The 27,684-nt window shown below is 47.2% G+C and overlaps 1 protein-coding gene across 4 annotated transcripts in view; it reads left to right on the top strand.

Moving 5' to 3' along the window:
* Positions 1–27,684, top strand: part of Cfap61 (cilia and flagella associated protein 61) — a 262,922-nt gene that overhangs the window by 178,615 nt on the left and 56,623 nt on the right. For 3 of the 4 annotated variants that reach the window (XM_063248629.1, XM_063248630.1, XM_063248628.1), the window contains 3 exons: positions 1,553–1,651; positions 7,318–7,486; positions 12,713–12,887. In XM_063248629.1, the coding sequence (XP_063104699.1) occupies positions 1,553–1,651; positions 7,318–7,486; positions 12,713–12,887 (443 nt within the window). Of the gene's footprint in view, positions 1–1,552; positions 1,652–7,317; positions 7,487–8,110; positions 10,269–12,712; positions 12,888–27,684 lie in introns of those variants that run through there. The other variant, XM_013159755.3, reaches the window with a different exon arrangement.

Here is a 27,684-nt window from a genome sequence, read left to right as displayed (position 1 = left end):
TACATGTGAAATACAGGAACTTGCAACCCACCCCTGCACAAATTCTCTTAAAGATCAGTGGCTACCCATGTACCTTGGGCTCTAAAGAGCCTGAGGCAATGTAATGCTCTTAAGAGAAATCTTTGCGAGTTTCCCCTGCTGATGCTTGGATACTGAGGGTAACTGTGTGTTTGGAGGTGACAGCACTGAGGCTGGCTTGGGGGTGGTAGTGGTCTCCGGAGCTCTGTTGCCATCTATGTCCTTCTAGCTGGCTCTCAAAGCATAGATTCAACCAAACTCGAACAGGAAACCATTCGAGGGAGAATTAGGACGATACCAAGTGTGTGCAGATTTTCTCTGTAATTGTTCCCTCAACAACACAGATGACTTCTGAGACAGCCTTTGCATTGCACTCGGTGTTATAGGTAATACAGAGATGATTTGGAGCAGGAGGGAGACTGTGCAAGGGGGACACACATGGCACCACTGTATTTGGGAATGAACATAAAATAAATAGGCAACAGTTAGGTGAGAGCCAGGCAGCCTAGACTTTGGAGCTCTACAGAAATCATTTTACCTCAGTTTCATCTGATACCAGAAATGATCAAAAGTTGCAGTCAATGTTTAAAGTTTTTAAAAACTGTATCACCATAAAAGTCAGATTATCATTGCCTCCCCGCCTCCACTGTCAAAATGTTCCAACACATTTATCCCACTTCTTGCCACTTTCTGAAGCAGCTCTGAGAATCCTCTCTAATGATATGATCAAACATTCAGTGAATGCTGCTGCCACCCAGCAGAGGCAGGCTGCTAAAAACACACGATGCTGTGTCCTCATCCACCTTAGTCATGGATCTGGCACTGTGTGACTTCTGGCTCTGCCCCAGAGTCCAAATGACTCTGAGAGGTAAATGTTCTGAATGGATTCAGGACACCGAGGCAACCATGACAGTGCAATCAAAAGCACTCAGGAAAGAGGACTTGGGAGCTGCCGCCAGGTGTGAAGTCCGGGGTGGGGACGCGTGGCAGTGCGTCTGTCAGCATCACACACTTCTGCAAATTTAAACATTCATCATGTCTTTAGCACTCGTTTCATGAGCGGTGGCCAGTCACACTGCAAACCTCACGCCCTGGGTTGAGGACTAAGCAGGAAAGCAACACTGCACAGAGCCAGCTGGGGCCAACTGCAGTAGTCCTGGCTCCATTTCCTGAAAATCCTTTGACTTCCACTGTTGTATTAATTTATACTACACTGACTTCTCTGCTCCCAGTTTGTAAGTTTTATTTTGTTTTACTTTGAGAAGCAAACTTAAAAAAATTAAACAGTGTTTGCCATTATAGTATGTGTCTGAAGCCTTTGGAATTTTCTGCAATTAGCATCTTTAATGCTGTCTTTTCTTTTTTTTCATTTCAGTGGTTCTATTTGAAGGTTGTGTGAAAAGAGTTGCTAGCTTCAAAGAAAAATCCAACAGTTAGATGACACGTAAAATAAAGTTAATTAGAATTATAATGAACTTTTACTGAATCAAGTTTAACCTCTCTCTGTTCTTTTTCTTTTTTTCTTTCTCCTTAGCTCTCACCTGAAATTTAATAATCTCACCCTGATTTCAACACATGGACTCCCAGGAAAGAAACTTCTGGGGAGTGAACAAAGGAAGTTTTTGGCAAGCGAGTATGAATTCTATTTGCTTTTTTATTTCAAGGCCTTAATGTCCTAATTGATGTGGAGTCTTTTTGATTTTAGATAATAGATTTCAGATCAGAAAGGGAAGCACAAGGAAATTTTCTTCCAGAGTGGGAGCTTTATGTGGGAATACAAATGGAGCCTGTCAGCCCAGAGAGGCAGGTTTGGGCCACCATTGCATGCCTCCCAGAGGACTGCAGCCACTGTCCTGACCACTGCGGGGCACTCTGCGATGCACTCTGCCACCCCACGTTTGGGTGCCCAGGACACCACAGGAGTGGAGCTTGCTGACTGCATTTGTGTCCGGTGCACCCGCTCTCAGTACCCAGGGCTGACGAAGCAGAGCCCTTCCACACTGGTTCCGGGATCTTCTTGCCTGAAGTACCATGCCATCAGCACATAGCTTCTATTTTAGCATCCTATAGCACAACACAGGTACAGAAATCCTAGGCACCCAGCCTCCAGACACAATCCCCCAGATTTTCAATGAAGAGGAAGGAAATTGTTTCGGCTGGAGGGAGAGAGTAGGGTTTGCTTCAGAGTCTGTGATGAAGGAACCCTCTTATCTCTGAGACGATTTGCTGTGCCTTCCAACAAGGAGAGAAACCTTAGCTTCCTTGGCAGCAGAGTCAGGCTCATCCTCAACTGGTCCTTCTACAGACTGTAGATTTGGAGGGGTTTTGGAAGGCTCTCATCATACATAACAGTGTGGTAAGAAGGACATGGGCTGAGCCGGGGGGTACAAAGTCAGCTCCTGTCTGTGCTCCAGAGCACAGGATTTTATTGCTCTGGGCTTTAGTAACTTGGACTGACTGTGAAAACTGTACGATAAGCCAGGCTCGCTGAAGGAGTTTTTGTTAAAGCTAGCAGAAGCTCTGGCCAGGAGGAGTGGATGGATCTACACAGGGCACTCCTCCCCTCGCTTTCTCTCTTTCTGAATGACATGATCCCTGGAGATGGAAACTGGTTTTGGAGATGTCTTAAGGGGAATTTAACCTCCAGCTAGATGAGCATTTCTGTCTGTCCTCACGTGGGGTGCAGCATGGGAGACAGGTGCACAGGACTCAGTGCTGTGTGCTGCTGCACAAGGAGACTGGGAGCCCACCAGGGTCACCAGATGTCTTGCTCCTGCCCCTGCCTTTCTGCATTCTCAATACAGTCACCAGAGCAGCCTGCAGTAATGTGATTCAAACCAGGCCAACTCCTTCGGGCCCAGAGCTGCACCACCCAATACAGTAGCCACAAGCCGCCTGGGGCCACCTAAATTTAAATTCATTACAGTCCAGTGAGATGAAAAATTTAGCTCCTCAGTCACCTTAGCCACATTTCAGATGTTCAGATGGCAGTGGCTTCCAGACTAGTACAGCTACAGAACACTTTCATCGTCCCGGTAATTTCTAGAATGTTCTAAGCTAAAATCTACTCCAACCCACTTACTTCCCTGACATCACATTTTACTATTTTTGCTGTTTTTCTCCACCTTAGTCACATCAACAACCTTGACATCCCTCAGACACATCCCTTTGGCCTCTGCTGTTTTCTCTCCTATGTCATCTTTCCCAGGAGGGCCCCAGGACAGCCATCCCTCTGCAGCCAGCGCACCCCAGTTCCTGCAGTCTGCACTGGTTTTCTCTTGCTCCTATAAACATGCCCTTTAAAACCACTTCTTTATTTCTGAATCTTTCACCTGTAAACTGGACAGGTGTAGTGATGTTTGCCACCTGCTCGCTGCTATGTTCCCAGTTCTTGGAACAGGGCTGGGCCCATCGCAGATGTGCAGTAAATACTGAGACGGGGTGACAGTTACCTCCCCCAATCCAGCAGAAGCCCTCTTTCCCCAGCCCCAGCCAGGGGCCTCACATGATCACCTCGTGCTGCCCTAATTCGCATACACTGCAGGCTGCCCCATGACCAGGATGTGGCCCTGCACCCCAGTAAAGGAAATGATCACTGGTCATGGAGCTCAGAACTAGCAAGTGCAAATGACATCCGTGAATGCAATTAATGATTGAAATTCCTCATTCTGAAGATTAATTTTGAGTTTGTCCTTAATCAGTGTTTCATTTTTGTCCCTCTGCAGCCTCTGGCAGAGGTGCTGAGGATGAGGCCAGCAGGAACTGTGGGAGGGAGGAGATGCAGGAAGCTGCTAATTAACCGACCCCTCCACCCTGAAAAATTAATGGTGATGGTCCTTCTTTGAGAGGTGCCACAATTAACCTCCTGAAGACCTCTCGGGACCTCCCCGGGTCTGAAGCGTTCTGGTTCCGAGAGTGGCTGTCTCCATTTGGCTGGCTTTGTTAACTATGCACCTGGGTCTTGGGACCAGGTCTCCTGAGCCTTGAGCGGCTGGGCTCGCAGCCTTGAGCGAGCAGCCATCTCTCATCCACGGGATGTCCAGAGGACTCTGCATTCTACGTTTCTGTTCTCTTTCTCTCCTCTCCTCATCATAGTGTCTCCAGGGTTGTTATGGTTTTCTTTCCTTCCTACCAGTACCTGTTTGCAGCACACAGTGGTCCCATTCCTTGTGTGGAGTTGGTGCGTGTACAAAACACACCTTCATTCCTGTTTCATCCCCTCTTCCTCCGTCCCTTCTCCTCCCTCCTTCGCTTGATCCCTTCCCATCTGAGAAAAATCTATCTTCTCCTGCTTCCTGTTATCTGTCTTCTATTTTGTTCTTCATTTATAATTTAGGTTTCTCATATAAGAGAAACCATATGATTTTTTTTTTGGAGGGGAGTGTACCAGGAATCAAACTCAGGGCTTTGTGCTTACCAGGCAGGCCTTGTGCCACTGAGCTATGAGCCAGGGCCCTACCATGTGCTATGTGTGACTTATTTCAGTTAGCATTATTATCTCAAGGTACATCCCTTTCCCTACATATGACTCAAGTTTGTCCTTTATGGCAAAGTAGTACCACACTGTGAGTAAATACTGTACTTTCTTTATTCATCTGTTAATGGACATATAGGCCATTTCCAAGGTTTAATTATTATAAATTGTGCTGCTATAAACATGAATGTGCATGGATTGCAGAGATATGATGTCTTTAACTCTTACAGGCAGATACATAGAGGTAGAATAGTTGGGTCAAATGGAATTTTTATTTTTAGCTTCTTGAGGAATCTCTACACTGATTTCCATAGTGGTTTTACTAGTTTACACCCCACCAACAAAGCAGAAGTATTCCTTTTTCACCACAGCCTCACCAGCATTTGTTATTACTGAGTTTCTTGATGATGGCCATTCTTTTAGGGTAAGAATGACTCTGTGTTGTTTTAATTTGTACTTTTCTAATAGCCAGCACTAGAATTTGGCAAAAGACAGCTTCTCATGTATTTCCCCTGAAGTACTGAAGATGGGACCCCAGACCCTTTCCAAGCTAGCACTCTACCCCTGGTGCATCTTTAACTCTCTTTACACTAGTTTTGAGTCAAGATCAAGCTTGCCTTAGAAAAATGAAGTCACACTGATGTAGAGAGCAGCTTCCTTTGCTTCCTCCTTTTCCAGAGAACCCTGGTGGAGGTATGGCTCTTGTCACCAAGCTGTGAAGCAGTCCATGACATTAGACTCTTAATGCTTACTTACTAACTTTGTTTAGGAAATAGTTCTGGAAAAATATCACTTACAGCCTCTAATAGATAGTTTCACACATATGATGAGGGGGAATTAGGAAGGGTCCAGATGAGTAGCACTATTCAGAATGGATAGCAATGACTCACACAATGACATTATTTATTTATATATTTTTGTCTTTTTGAGACAGGGTCTCACTACGCAGTTCACTGACCTTAAGCTCATTGTATTGCCCAAGCTAATCTCGAACTTGCAGTGATCCTCCTGCCTCTGCCTCCCACATGCTAGGGTTACAGGCATGTGCCACATGACTTTCACAATGACATTTTAAACCGAGAAGTGTCACAGTCAGTGTAATGACAGACTATAAAAACATCAGCCCATGCTAACTCTTCCTATTGTGTCTGGGGAAAGATTCCTAAAAATCAGTGTTCCCAAACTCCAGCTTCCCTGGGCCGTGCTTCAAATTTTAACTCTGAAATGTGCATGCTGACATTATCAACTACTGTCCCACTGCCATTAAAAGTTGCTTCTCCAAATTTCCCCAAGAGCCTCTGTTTTTGGGCCTCTGTCATCCCTGCAAGACTGATCCCAGAGCACGAACTATATTTAATTTTTGCTCGTCTTGGGTGGCTTTCAATAGGGACTGTATAGCAAATAGAATGCCTCTTTGTGTGTCTCCTGTGAGTGTCTGGAATCAGTGAAGTTTCCTGTGCGCCTGTAAAGCTATCAAAATGGCTTTTAAAAAGAGAATTTCATTTTCCTATCCATTATTTCCCCATGGCAGGCTGGTCCCTGATTTATTTTCTTTTCTTTCTTTCTTTCTTTCTTTCTTTCTTTCTTTCTTTCTCTTTATTTTTTTGTATTTTGTATTAAGAAGAAATTTTCTTGTTTTTAAGTGTTGTTTCACAGAAAGATACAAAGCAGAGAGCTCCAATCTCTTTCACAGCCCCATAACAGGGTCTAATGTGCATCCATTACTAGAATTCTCTTTGTGTGGTGAGACCAGACTCCTGTGTGATCAAAAAGAGAAAATGTCCTGCCATTACCACTTTAGAATCTTGTTTGCCTGCAGAGAGAGTAAACAGAATTATGTATCATTAATATTATTTAGAATAATACCCTTCCTATATGCATCCCACTTGTAAACCTGCATCTCCTGCATCCTCCAATCCATTCCTTGCCACGGCCTGGGCCAGCAGGACCACCCAATTGTCCCACATAGAGAAGTGGAGGACCTGGGGGACGCGGAGTTCCAAGGTCAGGACCCACATCCTCAGAACGATCCTGCAACCAGAGGTGAATGAAGCCTTCCATGTCCTACCACCTTAGGCTCTCCATCTGCATGCAGGATCCTTAGAAAGTCACAGACATAAGTCAGACTTTCCAGAAAACCTCACAGATAGCCCTCAAAAACCTTTTGCTAAACCCTAAACCACGAGAAGCCCACTCCTGTCACATGAGTGCTCAGTCTATGGAAGCCACTAGGCCACCAGTTCCCTGACGTCATAGCACTAACATCAGTTAGTCCTCTGTAAGTCGCCTGAGCCCTGGGACGGTGCTTTCTGTTAACACAATCCCCTAATTGACATCACCACTGAATAAAACATGTTCTGCTGTCCTGGTACAAAGCCATAGCTTAATTCTAAGAAAGGAATATTTTTTGGGCAGTACTAGCAAGTAGGAAAGGCCCTCGATATTTTAGGGCTGTGACCTAGGCCTGTAGGAGTCCTCAGTGATGTCACTTTCCACTTCTTAATTTCCTGAGCCCATCTTCAGCAGGACAATTCAAGAGCCAAAGTGGATTTATAGCCACTGTGAAAGTGTGAGTGGTTACAAACACACACAGGCTCACACTGTGCACTGGCCTAAGCCAGGTGGAACAATTTAGCTTTAATGGGAAGATGTCAATTTGTGACTAAGTGTTTCCTAACGAAAATCCTCCCAGTATCAGTCTCGGTAAACTCACAGCAAGCGCATGGCCCTGGCCCACTAGGGGACTTGGACCAGTGCACCAGAGGTCTAATTAATGCCTGCTGTCAGCTGCTCAAATGTCACTTACGGAGCTTCTCTCTTCACAGCCACTGTTTTAATGATAAAGATTATGCACTGATGTCACTGTGCTCCTGGGTCAACGTGGTGGTGGGCAGAATGACGGGCATAGACCGGGCAGCCAAGCACGTTGTGGTATCCAAGGACAGAGCTGTGCCATACGACCACCTCATCCTGTGCACCGGGCAGCAGTACCAGGTGAGGCTGTGCCCACGAGCTCCAGGGTGTGCGTGGGGCGACTGCAGCCAGAGCATCCTCTCTGCCCAGACAGCTGCTACTCTGTATTCATGAAATTGCTCTTCAGTGCCCAAATCCATGGCCAGATTTGTGTCCTCAACCTCCCAGAAATTCATTCCAAGAAAAACATTCTGCTCAGGATAAAAATCACAGAAATGTCATTCTCGAAGCTGTTGTCCCAAAGTCTAACACTTAAGGCTCCCCATGGTAGGATCCAGACAGCCAGGCCTGCTAGTGGGGAAATTAGCCACAGCAGGGTGCTCCCAGGAAGCTACTGCAAACATGCGCACCTTCCGTCAAGCCTGACTTTGTCTTGTCACCTAGTTATAGAACTAAGGAGTTGGGTGGACTGATGTTCTGGTGACCCGAGTTTTCTTTCTGTGTGATTAATCTCTTAGCTAGGCTGTCCTTTATGTCAGGCGGCAGATTTGAAGATTCATACTGTATGGAGAATCTCATGGGGTCCAGGAAAATACCCACCTGGGAAGAGGGGTTTGTCCATGTAACTGGAGAAGGGAGTCTGGCGGGGGGCCCCCTCTGTGTGACTGGAGACTCCTGCTAGAGAAGTGTATGTTTTTTTTACAGGGCCAAGCTGGGAGGAGGTGCTCCAGGGGCGGACAGCACTTGTCACTGTGTGTCACTTAAGCAGTGTCTCCTTCTGTGGCAGCATACTGAGGTCCCCTGAGGTGCTTTGAAACACACCTAGGTCCAGGCCCCACCCCCAGAGGCTGTTTGAAGTGTAGGGGCACTAGACATCTGTGTGCTTTTAAGCTCCCCAGTTATATTCTAACCTAAGGCCAAGAATCACCAGCTTGGACTTTTATTTCCCATTGAATCCCTCATCTGTGCCTAAGAGCATCGTGTCTCCAAATGGGCAGCAGTTCGGAGCCCCCAAGCACCCTATTAAAATGCAGATCCGGGCCAGGGAGCAGAGGGTGCCGGAGCCTGGGGCACTGCTTCTACCAAGCTCCCTGGCGAGGCTGTGGCTGAAGCTGCCAGCGAATGGACTTTGCTTAGGCGGCTTGGATGAACCGCTCATCATTTCTTTGCCTTTTTTTTTTTTTTTTTTTAAGTCTCATTTTCAAAAGGCAGAAAAAGATTTTTCCTCCCAGGTTAAAGGATAAAAATCAGTCTGGGAATACTTCATTTTGGTATTCAGGTATTCCCTTTCCTTTTGAAAACATCACTAGAAGAAAGCTCGGTGTACTCTTTGGCCTGTCCTCGCTCGCCTGCCCACTGCTCCCAGCTGCTTCCCGGGCTGTGTAGTTTGGAAACTGTGCAGAGGACCTGGCCAGCTGTCCGGAGACTCCAGCATCTGCCCATGTGTGTCCAGCTGCCCTGCAGCTTTCATTTGTGGCACATTAAGCTCTTGCCCTTTTTACAACGGGAAAAAATGAAATGAAGAAATGGTAAAAGGAGATCCAACTTAATTTTTCCAGAAAGACAGAAAAATGAAAGATACAAGGATGCTGTACAGAAAGGGCAGCTGGCTTCTGGGGAAACATCCGGTCCTCATCTCTCCTCCCGTTCGTTTTCTTAACTCTGTCATAGTTTTGTCACATTTTTGTGAAACAAAGAAAATAACACTGAAACCCAACGCAAGAAAGCAAATCTGTTATGAAGTATAATTATAATCCTTATCTCTCCTCTGCTCTTTTGAGCAGCATGCCCTACCCTGAAATGTTCTGCTATATTTTTAATATCCAAATACCCACCATTAATTTTTAATCAGAAAAACTGTGCACAAGGTAAAACTTAAAATTGTGTTGCAGGGCTGAGAGTGAGGAGGCCTGATCTGGTTCCCTGCCCTTGCTCACTTCTGAGCCCTCTTTCCAGAGAGGGATGGGTCTGAAGGATTCCTGCTGTGCCAAAAGACAGTTCATAGGAGTGTTGTCCTCCACTGCCCAATGGCAGACCGCTGACTGCTTCCATTGGGAATGATGTAGCTGGCTAATTTTCAGAACCCTCTGACTCCCGTACCAACCCTCCTTCCCTTCCTTCCGTCCTCCTTCCCTCCCTTCTTTCCTCCCTTGCTCCTTCCTTCCTCCCTTTCTTTCCTCCTTCCCTGTCTCACTTTCTCCTTCCTTCCTTATTGGATGGAAGATGGCTTCCAAAAGAGATCACAGAACCACAGGACTTGTGGACTGTTCTGAGGAGATGACTGCCTTGTGCCTGAACATGGGTAACCTCATAAAAGAACAAAAATTTGTCAACTCAAGTCAAATAAGTTTAGCATTAACAGGAGAAGACTGTGACACACAAAGAATGATGGCATCCTTCAGCCAAGCCAAAGTAAGAGTTGGGGACTCATTTATGATCAGCTTGGTGAGGGTCAGCGATACACCATGGTCTCCCAGGAGTTACCAGTACTGATGTGGGGGGGAATGAACATGTGGTAACTGGAAGGATGCAGCCTGACCCTGAGCCTGCTGCGAGTGGACTAGGAAAGAGAGCTGTCCACACAGGGTCCCTCTGGGAATGGAAGAGAGGCATTGCCTCTGCCATTTGAGAGCACCTCCGAGGAGGAAGCTTCACATCAAGGATGTGGGACAGAGAAGTAACAGCATGAGGTTGGGGTGCCTCTTTGAAACCTGGGTGCATGTTCCTTGAGACTTCTCCTGTCTGCAGTCTGTGTCTTTTCTTGAGTTTGGATAGGCTTGCAACAGTAACTTACGACATGCTAGAAGAAAATCCTTCTACCCAGCTGATTGATTCCAAGCAAAATAAAAATTGTTTTGTTTTACTTCATTGTATTCTGGCAAAGGTCAAAAAGTAAGACACTTCTGATTATCATATGAGAATGAGCAAAAAATGAACAACTGCAAAAAGAAATAACACTACCAAATATTCCCCATTAAAAGAACAAAAAATGAGGCAGGCATAAAAAGTTCTCTAGCATTAAATGGTAAAAGAAAAAATTACTCAACAATTATGTATCCACGTAAGTCTTATTTATGAAGGCAGAAGAAAGCCATCCTTTTATGTGTAAATCCTTAGAAAATTGTGTGGTGTTTTTGTTTGTTTTTTGTTTTTTAACTTTAATGTACACTCTAAATAACAGAGACAGAAAAAATATAGAACTTCCCAGTTGAATAGTGGTATGAGAAGACAGGCATTCTGGTTTGTACTTTCACTTCTAATCCTTGTTTTCCCCTTTTATCTTGGTGTTTGGATGGTGAATTTGTTATACTTCTCTCAAAGTATTCTTTAACCTTTTTCCTCCAAATATAAATGAGTCAATGCTGAAATATAATGTTTGGGAGTCCCTACTTAAGACAATGATAAAGGAAAAAAACACAAGCCACAATAGTGAATGTCATAATTTCACATAAAGCTGTTTTTACACTAAAATAAAAATGCAAGAGAAATACCCAATCAAAATGATGCCAAAAATTTAAGAATAGACAGATAGTTAAAAGCACACAGTAAAAGGCTCTGTCAGACAAACTCACACTCTATGAGAAAAAGCAGCTGCATTAACACTCGGCAAAGTAAAACTGGAGAAAGAGCAAAGACCAGAATTCATGATGACCATGCAGACATCATGGGCCCATTACTTCAAGATGTGATGTGTGCCAGGATGGGTCACAGACACTCGTCTGAAAGTCTGCTCCGAGGAACAGCAGCCAGGTTCACGCTGTCCTCGTTATTCTCATCGGGGCCACAAAGGTACCAAGTGGCACTGAGTGTTAACCGTGAGCTAACTGTGTCTTTCCTGGTGTAACCCCACTCTCACACCAGGGTTGGTGGCATCTTTGTCCCCACTTGAGCAGGTGGGGAGACTGAATGAGCTGAAGCCCAGGTCACTTATGCAACAGGATGTTTGTCAACCTGGTGCTGGAACCCTGCCTGTCTGGCAGACCCCAGGCCTCCTCCATCCAGGCCTCCAGTGGCCTGTCTCACTCTTTGTGCGCAACTCATCTGCTTCCAAATCCCATTGTTGATGGCAAATTGAAGGGTACTGAAGTGGCCCAGTGGCCATTGTGCTGTCACTTGGCTTTCCTGATGGTGTCTGATTTTCATCTGAACCAAGACAATAGGAAGTCACATGATGCTATAAAAACCTGAGGACCTGACATTTCTGGGCCATCCTGGGCTCAGGCTCTTCGCAGGACTCATTGGCCAGGACACAGGTTGTCTGGATTGTTGCAGTGTCCTTGACACAGGGGACAAGGGCCAGTCAGCATCCTGACCTGTGACACCACTGCTGCTTTCCTTATAAGAAAAGAAAAGGAAACTTTCTGTCATGTCTGAGTCAAAAGAAAGGAGAAGCCACACTTGGAAGGACTCTGTGTGGGGAGGGAGAGAACATTTTTCTGACAGTGAAAAACGAGTTTGTAATTCCATAAGTAAATAATGCTCTATCCTCTGGCATTTTCTTGCCTGCTCCTCTGCATGCTTGAATCTCATCCCAAGGTGGCACTTCTGTGGCCGGTTTGTTGTCACTGAATGTGGCCACGGAGACTCCAGATCTGTGGCTGCTTCCGTGCTATGGTCTAATGCCCCCGTTCCAGGCAGAGCTCTGCAGCCACCTCTGTGATGGAACCTGGTGGTCGAGGCACCATGCAGCTTCCAGGATGAGGTCGGAGAGTCATAGCTGGCTCTCTGTTGGGATATTTACCCTGCTCCTCCCAGCCTAGCCACCATGTGATCAAGAAGCTGTGGCCCCACAGGAGAGGCCATATGTGAGGGGTCTCAGACCACAACCAGCATGGCCTGCTGGTGAGAAAAGGGCATCTCGCTGAACTTCAGATGCTCAGCACATCCTCCAGGGGAAAGAAAAGGCTGAGGTCGCTGATCTGCAGACAGTTCACTGTCTGACTGTCAGATCGCTCTCAGCCTTTGCTTCCCAGACCCTGAGGAACAGAAACAAACTGTCCCCAAACTTGCAGCTGTCTGAATTACTAACCTACAGAATCTGTGAGCCCAGCACACGGCCACTCTATTCCACTCAATTCTGGGATAACGTTTTACCCAGCATCAGGGAAACAAATCGAGTCCATTAGGCAATGGTCTCTAAGTGATCGTTCCGCCTTCCTCCAAGGACACCTGATTCGGGGACTCTGGGGACAGAGACAGACACACCTGCAGTGCACATTGCTGTGCATACCCTTTGTCTTTTTTAAAAACTGTATCAGAGCTTCCCCTGTGACCACTGAGCCCAGCGTCCTCTGTGACCTTCCACAGGTCCCATGTCCGACAGGCGCTGACATCAGCCAGCACCCCACAAACCGAGAGATCCCCACCAGCAGCAAGATGCATTACTCGGGACAAGTACCCTGCAATCTGTTCACACTCAATGATGAGGATGACTGCATGAAGGCCCTGACTTGGATCCGGAGAAACTCCATTGCTACAGAAGGTAAGGGTGTGGGGAGCGAGTCTCTCAGGGCAGTGCTTCATGTTTATAATGAGTCTCATTCTTCATCTAGTTCCAGTATATAATTAGTGCCTAATTAATTCCAACCAAATCATTCATCTGTCATGCTTTGTTTTCCAGATTAATTTACAACTTGTTGTCATTTTTGGATACCCAGAATGTTTGCTGGGGGAAAGAAAAAGGCTTGAGATAGTTTAATTATCTATAATTATTTTATTACACAAAATGAATATCCGAAGAGCAAAGCATGGCTAAAATCATTAACTAATTAAAGAATAATTTAATAAGCAAACATGTTTAGCAATTATATGGAAAATATGTCTCCTTTTGTGCAGCTGAAAGGCCCGAGGAAGGGAAGGAAGGCTGCGTCAGAAGGGCTCTTTTCTTCTCTTCCCAGCCCATTGTTCTAGCTCTCGCTGTTGCCTGTGCGGTCAGGTCTTTCCCGCTGCACACAAAGTCAGTTGCATACCACTTTCTGAATCAGAACGGGAAAGTAAACCTCTCGAGCATGGATGCCCAGGCCGTCAGGTCTTTCCAGCTGCACGCAAAGTCAGTCACGTACCACTTTCTGAATCAGAACAGGAAAGTAAATTTCAAGCATGGATGCCCGTGCCTCCATGCAGCAGGGTCCTCCACAGGCTGGGATTTCTGTGACACTGCCAGGCTCTGCCGGCAGAACAGGGCCCAGCTGCCCTGCAGGCTTCACACAGAGCCTGAGTATTGGGTATTTGCAGGAGACTTGTGCCACCAACTCCTTGCTCCACCCAAGACAACAGGAATGTGGGTGTCACAGACCTAGCTGAGTCCTACCAGCATCCATAGCTGGAGCTGAGTTCTAATCCTGGCCTCCAGTGTGTACCACTAAGGGAGCAGAAGGGAGGCACCAATATGCAAAACTTAAAGATACTCATGTATATTATGTATTTATTCAAATATAATTTAATTGCAGTCTTTAACACAATGTGTTAGGATTAAGTATAGTTTCTTCTGATTTCTGGTAGATAATTTAGACTCACCAAAGTTTTTGCCAAGTCCATGGATTTAGAGTGTTAAAAGTCACTGATTTTAAACCATGCACAGTGATGCACGCCTATAATCCCAGTACTTGCTAAGGCTGAGACAGCAGGATGGCAGGTTGGAGCCTGTCCTGAGCTACCCAGTAAATTCAAGGTCAACCTAGACTGCATAGCAGGACCTTGTATCAAAAAAAAAAAGTTACTAATTTTGAGTGGGTATCGAGGGGCATTCAATAAATTGCTGGATTCCATTTGCTAATGCTTTATAGGCCATTTGCCTCTAAATTCATACACGAGATGGACCTGTAGTTTTTCTGTTTCCTTGTCAAGTTCTTGGATTCAAGGATACACTGGTCTAATAAAAGGTTCAGGGAGAGCTTTCTATGTTTGCAGAGGTATCGAGTGTCTGACAGGTGGGGCAGAAATCGGCCACAGAACCCTCTGGGTCCTGGGCATGTGGCAGTGGTGGGAGATCACTGTGTACAGCAGGCCAGACCTGACACTGCCATGAAGTCTTCCCATGTCCAAATCCCACTTGGTGGTGCTTTTGGTTTTGCATCTGTGTATGCTTACACCTGCTTCAGCATTGCTTCATTCTTTAATAACCACCCTTGACCTGTGTAACCTTAAACAGTTCTCTAATCCTGAGGAATCTAACCCAGGAGGCCAGCAAATTTTACTGTCAAGTTCTAGGCCATCCAGTGTCAGTCAGAACTATTCATCTCTGCCCACATAGCAAGGAAGCAGCCAGGAGCAATATGTACATGAGTGGCGTGGCTGTGTACTCACTAAACTTTACAGAGCTTACAAAAATAGGTAATTAGCAGCATGCGCCAAACTCTACTTTATTCACAGAATTTACGGCACGTCATCAGCATCTCCCTGGGCCCAGAGTCCAAATGCAACTTTGACTCCTAAAAGTGGGGATCAGCCCTGAAAGAGCAAAGGTGAACGCTCATGGAAATGTCCCCCATGGTGGCTTGGGGCTACACGCAGTCCTGTAGCATGTGGTGCCCTAAGCTTGACTTGGTGTTTAGCTGCTGGGACAATGGAACATCTTAACCAACACGAGGCCTCTACACTCCTGAGGCTGAAGCTGGCAGCAGAGAAATCACAAAGCAAGAAGCATTGGGGTCTCCTTCCAGGAATGACCAGGCTGTGGTTTTAAGTGGCAGCTGCCCCAGGGTCATAGTGAAACCTCTCACTGACCCACCTAGAACAGAGCCCCAATGATTCCTTTGTCTGTTGTGTCCACACTATACACACCACCTGCCTCCTACTCAGTCACTATCTTGGTTATATGATCAACTGTTGTATCCCAAGGCTCCTGTCCAGTAACCCTTATTTTATCTAATAATGGCTTCAAAGTTGTCAAACAATGACAGTCACAATTCAGATAGGCAGGAGAGAAGCCCCAAGTGTCACATTAAGCGAAAAGGGAGAGTTTGTCATAGCCACATAGGCTTAGGTAAAACCAGACAGAGGTTCCTTGTTTGAAGCCCAAGTTCCAATCCTGCCCCTGGTGGTTAAGTGAGTTGGTCATTAATGAGGAGTTGTATGTGCTATGTACATTACAACACTCAGAACAAAGAAACGGTCAAAGGAACTCCCCTCCTGATGACTTTGCTGTTATTGTACAACTCTTTACCTGCAGCACTGTGCTGTATGATAGAACATAAAACTACAATACTGTATAATCAGCAGAAATTACAGTACTGTACAAACAAGGTGTGCTGTGCCAAAAAAAAAAAAAGACCCTGAGGTTCTATCAAAACAAATACACAGAACTGCACACACACATGTACACAATGATGGGCCCTAAATCCGAACAGTTGTCAAACAAGTAGGTTGTGAAATGAGGAGTTGTGTGGCCATCCCCACGATCACAGGCCTCCCCTGAGGTCTTGGGTTGTGTCACCTGCAGCCTGGGAACTGCAGTATGGTCCCCACTGCACACATGGATTTCTGCTCCACACAGATGGGGTTCTCCACAGTGCCAGCCCTGGCCCCACCATTTGGCTCCCAGCAGAGTTGCAGACATTGGTCTTCACAGAGAGGGTGGAAACCCATGCACTCTGGGCCAGGCAGCCACTCCAAAGCATGGTGGCCTCCTAGACAGCCCTGGAGATCATGAGGTTTGCAGATGGCTTTGCAGAGAGCAGGAGTGAGGGCAGGCAAAGCCAAAAGAGAGAGCTTGGGATGTCTGAATCGTTTCCAAACATGATAGGCCAGCTCCCAGGCTGGGCACCAGGTCTCTAAGGGACAGAGTGGGGGTGAAGGCAGAGGACAGGGAGCATCCCAAGTCCACGTTTAACTAGTCCCTTTTAGGAAATGAGGAACAGGTGAGGGGAGAAGGACAGGGTGGCTCTGTGGCTTTAGGGAGTCATTCTCCTGTCTGCAGTGTCTAGGTCAGCAGAGAATGCAGGTCAGTGCAGGTCCTGGGAATGGCAGTGGCCAATGACAGTGGAGTGGCCATGGACATAGGTGATGGCTGGGAGCTGTCACCAGTCCCACTTTGTGGTCCTTGGGCATGACCACAACTAACTTGTTTCCAAGTCAGCTATGCTACAGGGGGATTTGAAGCCAGGAACCCAGAGTCGGTCGTGACGGAGGAAACCCAAATCTTCTTCGTGTCGCCCTGAAGATGCCAGTGGAAAGGGTGACATTTCCATGAGCGTTCTCTCAGTGCTGATCCCCGCTTTCTGAATGGTGGTGAGTGGGATACGGGGAGTAGCTGTGATGCATACCTGTCTATCAGGAGCCACGCAGAGCCCAGGGTGTCCAGGGACAGAAAGGCAGTGGACAGATCGTTCTGGAGGACACAGTTGCTGGTAGGCGTAAGGGATGTCCCTAGAGGAGGAGGCCTTTCCTCTGAGCTCTGGCTGCTGGAATTGCGCAACTGCAGCCCCAAGTGTAATGTCGCCTCACTGGCTTATGTGTCTGCAAGGGAACACAGGTCATTGGCCCAGGCTGAATTACATGGCATCCTAGGCTCAATGCTGTAAGGCCCTCTAAACAGCAATGTCACATGCTCCCACCCACCTGCTGTGCCACACAGAACCCAAGGATCAGCTGGGATCTGGGGACCCAGAGGCCTGAGACATGGGAGCCCGAAGTTGATGGCATTAACTGAATGAATTGAAATTCACCTCCTGTTACCACTGTACTTTCCATGAAAATGAAAAGTAGAGTTAAAGTAATGTAAAAATATGAAACCATCTTAATAGCTCAACGGATCAATTATTTTCATCCTTAGCTTGCATATTAAAAGCTAAACACTAACATTCCAGTGCATGAGTTTTGTCCCCCTTTTTATTTGACAGAGCAGAGAGGGTCAGGACTGGGTCATGGAAATTTCAGGCTTTGACACATAGAGAGTGCAGTGAGAATTCTCTGTAGGCCTGGTGTCTTTTAAGTGTTGAGGTTGTACTTAATCTTACGATCTCTGTCTCAAAGTCTTTCCCTTTCTAGTCACATGCTAAAAATATTGATCTGGCTAACAGGCCAATCAGAGTACTTGATGATATGTTTCAGACCCATCTACAAATGTGCCATGGTATTGTGAGGGCAGGTTCTGAATCCAGACCCCCTGGGGCCGAGTGCGGCCCAGTTCACCCACTTGCTGTGTGGCTTTGAACTCATTACCCAACCACTCTGTGTGCAGTTTCCTGGATAGAATAAGAAAACCCATCTTGAAGATGAATGCAGTCATGTGTAAGCACTTGTGTCACTTTTGAAGTGGTGAAAGCAGAGCTATTTGTTGAAATACAGCAGACTAGATGAATGCGCAGAGCGATACCTGAAATACACAAACTACAAAATCTGGTCTACAATTTTTGTTTCTGCTGACCATAAGAGTATAATCACTGTGAAGAAAAGTTCACATGAATAACTGCATGCATAAATCTTCAACTCTTTTTCCGATATTCTTGAGATCTAATTTCATGACCAGACCTCTGGGTCATTAAATCCTCGCCTTCTTTCCAAGTCCTGCTTTTCTCCTTAAAGGATCTTTCGTCTGCAGGGTTTGGGATGAAACCATGAGGCAGCAGCAAACACATTTTCCCAGTGTTTAGAAGTTAAAGCAATCAGTTAAAAGAATAGAGTATCTTTGAAAGTAATTTCTTAAAAGCGTTGCTCTAGAGCTGGGTGTGGTACCCGATTGTGCCCGGAATCTCAGTACTTGGGAGGCTGAGACAGGAGAATCACCAAGAATCTGAGGCCAGTCTGTGGTGCATATCAAGACCCTGTCTCAAAAAACAAAAAACAAAGATAAATAGTTGCTCCATTACTTTAAAGATTAAGCCTCCCCCCCCAAAAAAAATCCCACCATTTTATTTCTTGAATGTAACAGAGATCTATTTTGCTTTTCATTTCTATAAACTGATTTTACCCTTAAATATTGGTGAGTCCTACAACTAACTGTTTTTTCCTCCCTGCAGGGAGCAGGATGTCTGCCCACCCTGTGAATGTGACTCTACCCCCCTGAGCCTGGGGACCTCCTGTAACTGATCTACCAAAGCCATCATCTTACTTAGCTGCTGCTGGCAGCACTACTCTCTCCCCATCATACAGTGTGTGTCAGAGGGCAAAACCCACTTTCCTTCCACACCAGGGAGCTGGTGACTGTCCACTGTCTGGCCTGAGATGGGGCCCACACTGGCATACTTGTGTCCCACTGTGTCCCCTCATCCTATTGGCACCAGGCCCTCCTTCCTCCTGAGGGCACCTTTGCTGCAGAGAGAACGACTGTGTTCCCTCAGTCTCACGCAGTCCCAGGCCCTCGGCAGTCCTCCTTCACCCCCACTTCTCATTCCAGATTTGTGACCTGCCTAACATATCAGTTTCTCCCTCCAAGGGACAGCAGGGTTGGCATCTGTCGATGTCCGCTCCCGGCCGGCAGGAAGGACACACGACAAAGTCTGGTAGTGGACAACCTTTTCTTTTTATTTTCCTTCTCCGTACAGCCTGCCCTGGGTTCTCCCAGCTGAAGCCTCCTCTGGTCCGCTCCCCGCGGCTCCTTTTGGGCTTTTACTTCTGGGCTTCTACCTGGCTTCTTCTTCCGCCCAGGGGTGGCACCGGTATATATACGGGTACAGTGTCCAATCATGTTAAAGTAAGCAAGGCAAGCTGATTGGCTAACATCATCAGTTGCCAGGCAGACTATATTGTTGAGCGGGTTGTTTACGCGGTAAGCAGGAAGCTAACATATTCGATGGGAGGGGTAATCTACCTCAGGCTTTGCTCTTTACCACAGGCCGCACGTCCGCCGCGCAAGGTGAGCTATCACAGACGCGGCTCCCAACATCTCCCCCTATTTTATTTTTTATGAATGTGCGCATCGTAGCCCTTCCTGGACTGGGTGCAGAGGCTTATGCCCTATGTGTAGGTCCACCGTAGGTCCTTGGCTTAGACCCTGGTTGGCCATGCCATGGTCTGCCAAGGCCCTGAGGCCCTCGTCCTTTTTCTAGGGCCAGGCACAAACTGGACGGAACCTGGATGCACACAAGCTTGCACTCATTTCCTCTCCGTAAAGAAATCCCCTCGGAGAGAAATTTAGACCTGGGCAGCATCTAACAGTCCAGCGGCTTACGTGCAGGATGGGGTAGGGCCTGGCTTAGGTCGAGTCGTGCTGGGGAGGCACGCTCTTACCCGTCATTGACTCACCTACCCTGCTGTGTATTGTCACCTTATGGAGGAGAATGAGGGATGCCCGCCATATCTAGACTCGGTCGTGGGCCAATTGAGCAAGCCATGCATATGTCTGAGGATCTTCTTGTCCATTTCGGGCTACCGCTATTTCTATTCATCTTATTGGTTGGTCTGTGATGGATCTCCAGTAGGGCAGGTCTGATCTTCAGTCGAGGGCTTTGTTGCCCGTGTCAGTCTCTCCGGTATCCACAGTGGTTCTCGTCCCGGTTCCTGTGGGAAAACACAAACCGCGCCTCGGTTCCAGCTGACCACTGGATCCGGGCCCATCCATTGTCCTGTCAGGACATCTTTCCACTTCACCCACCCTTTATGGTTGGGGGAAGGGTTGCAGTGCTCCACAGCTGGGGAGCGATTATCATTATTTAAATTTAAAAAATTGTGTGTGAATAGTGCCATGGATAATCGTGCCTTTGGGGCCAGGCCTTGGCCTACTCCCCCTTTTTGTTTTTGTAAAATTTCTTTGAGGCTTCTATGAGCCCTCTCAATGATTCCTTGACCTTGGGGATTGTATGGGATACCATGTTTTAATTGAACCTCCATCATTTTGCAGAACTCATTGAAGGCTTTGCCTATATAGGCTGGTCCATTATCAGTTTTTAATATTTTTGGTTTGCCCCATGCGGCCCAAGCTGCCAGGCAATGATTGATCACATTAGACACTTTTTTACCTGTTTCTGCTGTTGCGAATATGACGTGAGAACAGGTGTCTGTGGAAACATGAACATATTTAAGAGTCCCAAACTCCTGTATATGTGTGATGTCCATCTGCCAAACATCACCAGGGATCAAACCTCGAGGGTTTACTCCCATCGGTATGGCAGGTTTGTATGTGGCACAGGAGTCACATAGTCGCACGATATCTCGTGCATCTGCTCTAGAAACATGGAAATGGTTTGCTAGTGTCCTGGCATTAACATGAAACTTATCATGGAAGGCACGGGCTCACTCGATTGGTGTTAGTAAGGTAAAAATCCATAACGGGCGAGTGGCAGTGTCAGCAGCCGCATTCCCCTGTGCCATAGGCCCCGGCAGGGATGTATGTGCTCTTATGTGGGTGGTGAAGACCTTATGGTGTCTGTTCTGAAGCAATGTCTGGATAGACAGGAACAGTCCAGCCACTGTGGAAGTGGATCTAATTAAACTGGCAGTCTCAAGCACTTGCATAGCATTGACCACATACCTAGAATCGGAGACAATGTTAATGGCTTCTGAGAACCGTTCAAGAATCATTTTAACGATCTGCAGTTCTACCACCTGAGGCTGATCTGGTTTAAATTGTATGGTAACCGGGGGCTTGCCTAGGATCACATAGGCGCCTATCCCCGTCTTGGAGCCATCTGTGTATATTGTAGTTGCTAGGACTAATGGCTCAGAGGCAGTAACCTTTGGAAAAATTATAGGGTGCTGAGTGACAAATGACAAGATAGGGTCTTTAGGGTATTGATTGTTTATATCCCCATGGAAAACACATCTCAGAATGGCCCAGGTATCTATGCAGGCAGCCAGGGTCTTGATCTGGCTGACGGTATAGGGTACTCGGATGGCTTGTGGTCCTGAGCCAAAATGTTGGACAGCTCTATCATGTGCTTCAAGGGCCAATGAAGCGACTGCCTCCGGGTAATGCTCTATGACTTTTGCAGGTGAGACCTTAGGGTGTATCCACAGTAGTGGTCCTTTCTGCCAAATCACCGCTGTAGGCTGTAGACTAGTCTGTAGCAAACAGACATCAAAGGGTCGCCCTGGTTCAATTCTGTGTAAGGTAGCCCCACCTAAGGCTTTTTCCACTCTCTGTAAGGCAGCTCTTGCCTCAGGAGTGAGCCTCCTGTGGGAGGCTATATCTGGGTCTCCCTTCAGAAGGTCGAACAGGGGTTTGAGATCTGAATTGGGTATATGTAAATATGGCCTAATCCAATTAATGTCTCCCAATAGCTTTTGCATGTCATTTAGGGTCCTAACGCCATCCATCCTAATGGTGACCTTCTGTATAAGTCTGGAGGCGACACTGAGGTCCACACCTGCTGACCCAGGGGTGGCCCTTGTTGAAGGCTGCCATCCTGAGCTGTCCTGTCTCTGGGGCGGGGGCCCGCCTGTGAAGGGGGCCCCCTCTGGCCGTTTTTTGGCTCTCTAGCATCTTGTCCACAAATACGGTTGCCCTGAGCATCAAAGACCGACCTACACTCCTCAGCTTTGTGTGATCCCTTTTTGCATCGCCCACAAACATATGGTTCTTCATTCCTAGGGCGAGGCCTAGCATCTGCATTGTTTGGGCAATGACGTTTAATGTGTCCTGGCTCCCCGCAGGCAAAACACCCTTTAGCCTTACATTCCCCTTCTAACCCGCGAGGTCCCCTCTGCTGTACAGCCGCGGCCAGGAGAGCAGCCACTCCCGAGTTGGAGAGCGGCCCCCTATCTCTCTGCATATCCTAATCCAGGCGTTGAGGTCCTTGTTCTTATGAGGAGCTATCGCTGCCTTGCACTCCTTTGTACATTGCTCAAAAATCAGCTGTCTTACCAGCGGTTGAGCCACTCCCGGATCAGGAAATATCTTATCGGCAGCATCTTGCATTCGGGCCACAAAGTCAACAAATGGCTCTGTGGTACCCTGAATTATTTTTGAAAGACACAAGGAGGCTGTTCCGGCACCACTTACCTGTTTCCAGGCGCGGAGCCCTATGGCATTGATTTGTTCATAGACAGCGCCGGGGAACTGGGTCTGGTCATCAGCGTGCCGACCTTCTCCCATAAGCATTTCCTTGTTCCACCCCCGGTTTCCCCGATTGGCGTTTCTCTCAGCCTGCTCTGCAGAGAACTCTGCGTACCAGGCTTGCCAATCCAGGTAACTGCCCGAGGGCAGACACGCCTTTGCCAGCTGAATCCAGTCCACGGGGGTGAGGGGCCCAGAAGACAGATTCTCCAGCATGGCAATGGTGTAAGGCGCAGTCGGCCCAAAGGTTGTAACTGCATTTTTAAGTTCTCTAATCTGCTTTATCTCAAAAGGCTCCCATACATTGCGTCCCTGGCCCATAGCTACTTGTACAGGAAATATCCCGTAGGGGCCACTATCTATCCCAGGTGGATGTACCTCATGAGACAAGCGTCCCCCCTGCCAAAGCCGCCTGTAAAAATACCGACCCGCCGGCGGCGGAGCATAAGACAGCGGCCGTGATTGGGCGGAAAATGGGGGCCCGTGCATCACTTCCTGTTCTGGCGAAAGGGGAGAGAGCTCCCAGGCGGCCGCCTCGTGGCGAGGAATCGCCTCCGGAAACGGCCCCCAAGGTGGGGCGGAAGGCTTCGCCTCCCTCTCGCGCCGGGGAGCGCTCAGGAGCTCTCTACTCCTCCGCAGACCAGGTTGAGCAGAGCGCAATTCGCGGGGCAACGCTGGAAAAGAACCCTGCGACTCCTTATTGAGCGATTTAGGCTCCTGACAGCTGGTCTCTTTGGCCTCCTTGCCATTCAACTTTCCCTCGTCCTCGGAGTCAGACGACTCCGAGGCTAGAGCCCCGTCCTCCTCCTTAGCATCCTTGTTCCCCTTGACGGACCCCTCTCGGGAGCTCCCTGACTGGGCCTGCTCAGATACCCTGCGTACTTTTGTAAGCTCTTGAGAGCTTTCTCCACAACCACCCTCGCTCTTAGTGTTGCTACCTAACATGTTTCCCATCTTTTAATATGTTACTCACCGCGTGAGGCCCAAGGAATCCGCCACTTACGCGTGAGCCTGAGGGGAGTCTAATAGCCCTGTAGGTGCGCGCCACCCAGAGCCCAGGCTTATCCCCAACTCACCTGTCTCGCAGCTCTGTACTGGAGCGTTGTCCACTTCCACGTCTCGGGGGTGATCAGTCCCCGGGCGGGCCTCCAAATGTCGATGTCCGCTCCCGGCCGGCAGGAAGGACACACGACAAAGTCTGGTAGTGGACAACCTTTTCTTTTTATTTTCCTTCTCCGTACAGCCTGCCCTGGGTTCTCCCAGCTGAAGCCTCCTCTGGTCCGCTCCCCGCGGCTCCTTTTGTGCTTCAGTCTGCCCCAAAGCCTCTACCGGTCCGCTCTCCGCGGCTCCTTTTGGGCTTTTACTTCTGGGCTTCTACCTGGCTTCTTCTTCCGCCCAGGGGTGGCACCGGTATATATACGGGTACAGTGTCCAATCATGTTAAAGTAAGCAAGGCAAGCTGATTGGCTAACATCATCAGTTGCCAGGCAGACTATATTGTTGAGCGGGTTGTTTACGCGGTAAGCAGGAAGCTAACATATTCGATGGGAGGGGTAATCTACCTCAGGCTTTGCTCTTTACCACAGGCCGCACGTCCGCCGCGCAAGGCGAGCTATCACAGACGCGGCTCCCAACAGGCATCCATGGGAACTGCTGTGTTTATGACCCATCATCCTCTGCTCCATGCTTGCCACAGTGCGCTCATCCTTTGCTGTCATTTGTCAGCTGCCACCCCCTGCCTCTGCCACTTGGGTCAAATGCACAGAGTGGTCATTCTTTAGCCACTAAATGAGCCAAGCTAGGAAGGACAGAGCGATGAGAGCCTTTTAGTGGGAGACTGGCATATAGAGGACTCCCCTGGCACACGGGGCTCTCCCATCCCTACCTGCAGATATCAAGGTGGTTTTTGTGGCCCTCAACGCTTTGGAGCCTTCTGAAAATCTCCAAGGTTCCTTTGCATTGTAAGGCACCAGCTGCTGGATACATTGATCTAATGCATTTTTAAGTGGATGAAGTTTTCTGGCTTGTAGTAGGTGCCACCAAGGAGCACATGTCGTGGGCCCCACTCCAATGGGAGCTGTCTCAGTTCCTCTGTGGCCATCAGGGTGTTCTGTGCTAACAGAGCCTACCCAGCCACCACCCATGCAGGTAGGCACGCTGTTGTCAGCCCTACAACCCCCTTGATGTAGGCCAGCTGGGGTCCCCTGTTCTGGTCTTAATTCACTTCCCTTGGCTTGTCCCCTCTGCACTTTTTACCGCCACTTTCTGTGCTCTACTTCTAAGTTCTTATGCCAGGAGTAATGAAAGTCTGTTTCTCTGAAGTTCTCCCTGTTCTTTCTCTCTGACCACCTTTCTTTCTCTGTTCCATTCCAGCCTGGATTCAGCCAAAATTGACCTCATGATTGTGGCATGAGAGTCATACAACAGCCAGCTTCCACATAAAATATACGAAAGCTCTGTGAGCGACCTAAAATCAGATCTGAAAGAGACCCAGTGCCATCAAGCTCTCAAAATTCTAACAACTTCTGCACAATTACAAGCCTGTCCTATCTGCTCAGCACCTGCCTTTCCTTACATACACATTAAGGATGTGATTTCTTTTTTCCGAGTTTAAATGCCACCAATATGGCAGGAATATTATTTTATACCTACAATCTGTTGTAGGCACACACAATTTTGGTTACATTTGGGATTATGAAGGATTTTGTGAGCTAAACTGAAAACCTAAAAACCAGACCTAAAGCTGTTAGGGGACCATGTTTCTATCTTATAGCCCAGGTGTACAACCCATATGGTGACTTGATATTTCCTGTACTGCCAAATTAATAGTGAATACCAAGGAGAAAGACTTAGCAAGCAAAATCTGGCATGACTGAAGTCATTTTGTGCCAGGTATTTAGAGGGCACGAGAACTTGGTTGTTAGCAAGGGGGAAGCGTTAGGAGCAGCAGTCTGATAAATGCTAACCATTTGCCTGTGCGACCAGTCAGAAAGCTTTCTGTCCCATCCACTGTGATGGCAGTACCACCACTGTGTGAAGCTTCAAGGTGACATGCAGGAAGCGTGGACAGGGAGCTGATAGCCAAAACACATCAGCTCCTGATGCTTGCCCAGGGGTACAGGTTGTGATGGGCATTGGGAAGATATCTGAGTCTGCTCTCTGCTACTGCACCAGAGCACTGAAAACTGGGCACCTATAGAGGAGAGGTTTACTTTGACTTGGTTCTTGGAGCTGGGACACCCAGGATTGACTGGACCACATCCAATGATGGTCTTGGCTATTCCAACAGATGGTAGAAAGTGGCAGGGCAAGTAGGCAAGTGTGGAAGGGAGCAAAAGGGTGTAGACTGCAGCCACGGCTGCTCTTTCCCGTGAGGATAGCATCGGCCCGTCTGAGAGCCTCGTCCAACCACCTCCCATGAGGCCCCACTCCCAGCGCTGCCTGGCCATGAATCAAGCCTGGACAGTTTTGGCAGTGCAGACCATTTTTACATCGTAGCAGACAGAAAGATGGACACCACCTAGGCCTATAGGGCCTCGGCAGGCTGGAGGATGGACCATCTGCTGCAGCCCAAATGTGATGAGACCTTCTAGAGCCCACGTGTCAACCCATCCATGCTAGGACCATTACTTTGATAAATGCAAATAATCATATTTTTATGCCTGGGTTGATTTGTCCCAAAATGAATAATCCAAGATTTTGTCTACTGATTTTTTTTCTCCCAAAATAAGACTGGTTACTCTATGATTTTTTTATCTTACTTATATTTTTGATGTTGGATTATGAAAAAAATTATTTATGTACATTAGTGTGAAGCTAATGCTATTGTTAATAGCTCCAAATACCAGTTTGATGATAATAGCAAGAAAGAGTTGTGTATAAAAGCTGAATTTGTGCTTGGCATATTAGAGTTACAAGCTAAACATTAACTGAGTCCAAAAATTCTTTTCAAAGTGAGAAATGGTGTATAAAGAACTTGCAGTTGCAGAAAGATAATAGGAGAAATAATCTCCCAAAGAGAGTAAACCTTTAAAAAGAAGGATATTGAACTGGTAAAAGAAGAGACAGACTTGTTACATCAGATTGTTACTGTGTCTTACAATATTTGTTGAGGGACATGATATGATCTGAAGGTCTTGGTTTATTCACCAATTGACTAGTATTGTAATGAGACCCCACTATGTTTTGTGATTAGAGAAACATAGGTAAATAATCAGAGCATGTATGAGTGGAAAGTTCCAGATGGAATTATGTAGGCTGTTACTTAACATATGACTGATAGTGGGGACTATTCTTCTGCAAATATTCATGGACACAGTGGGTGGGATGGAGTGTCCTTGACCATGGATGTGGCTGTAGTGCATAAAGAGCTAGAGGATGTGATGCAAGCAGAATTTTGAAATTGTGTAAGTGATTGTTCTTGCCCTTCCTTGCGCCTCAGTCCAGGAAGACAAAACACATACTGGTGCAGACCCCAGCCCAGCATAGAGCCAGAGCACCTAATACTAGCTTTCCATGGATGTGCATTAACTCACAACACACTTAATATAGTTTGACATTTTGAGGTTACTTGTTACACCGCATTATTGTGGCAACAGCTGACTGTTACAGTGACGAAAGTCTCATATTTTTGTTAAGGAACTTTGCTTTAAACTAAAGATAGCTTAAATATCCCTCAAAGTCTTAATGCTAAAGGTATGGTCTCTGCCTGGGGCACTTCAGGTGATGCTGGAATCTTCAGCACCTGGGACCTGGTGAGAGGAAACTAGGTTCCTGGGCAAGTGCTCTTGAAGGGGAAATGGAGTCTGGGCCCCTTCTCTCCTTTTATTCTCCCCCCACCACACACTTTCTGCCATGATGAATCATCTCCTCATAGACCTAAAATCACTAGGACCAAGTAACCATGGACCAAACTCATCTAACACTATGAGCCACTATTAGTCCTCCTTAAAGGTTTATTTTCTTTTTTATCACAGTGATTTCCATCACTTCCCAACTGACTTACATAAGAATGAAGACTGGTCAGAAGTTAAGCTAATTATCAGTAAACCTCTAAATTAAAACTTAGAAACTTCATAAAATTTATTAGCTGTCCCTTGCATTGCTGCTGGCGGTAAACATGAAGTAACCTGGAAAAATACCTAACACAGAGTTGTACGGGGCTCCAGCCTGCACTTCATTCAGGAGAAAGAATCCCATCTTGGCGAGGGTATCCTGAGAGAGCAGCAGACCTCAAACCTCTGACAGTGTGAGGGGCAGGCGGAGCCATCCTGGCAGGCTGGCTCTGTTTTGACAATCAAGCTTCATGGTTGCAGCAGGTGGGAGCCTCAAAAATTTAAGCAAAGTG

Source organism: Cavia porcellus, unplaced genomic scaffold (genome assembly GCF_034190915.1).
Source record: "Cavia porcellus strain 051 isolate PalLab524CR breed Dunkin Hartley unplaced genomic scaffold, mCavPor4.1 scaffold_5, whole genome shotgun sequence".
NCBI lineage: Eukaryota > Metazoa > Chordata > Mammalia > Rodentia > Caviidae > Cavia > Cavia porcellus.
This window is presented reverse-complemented; position numbering and strand designations above follow the sequence as displayed.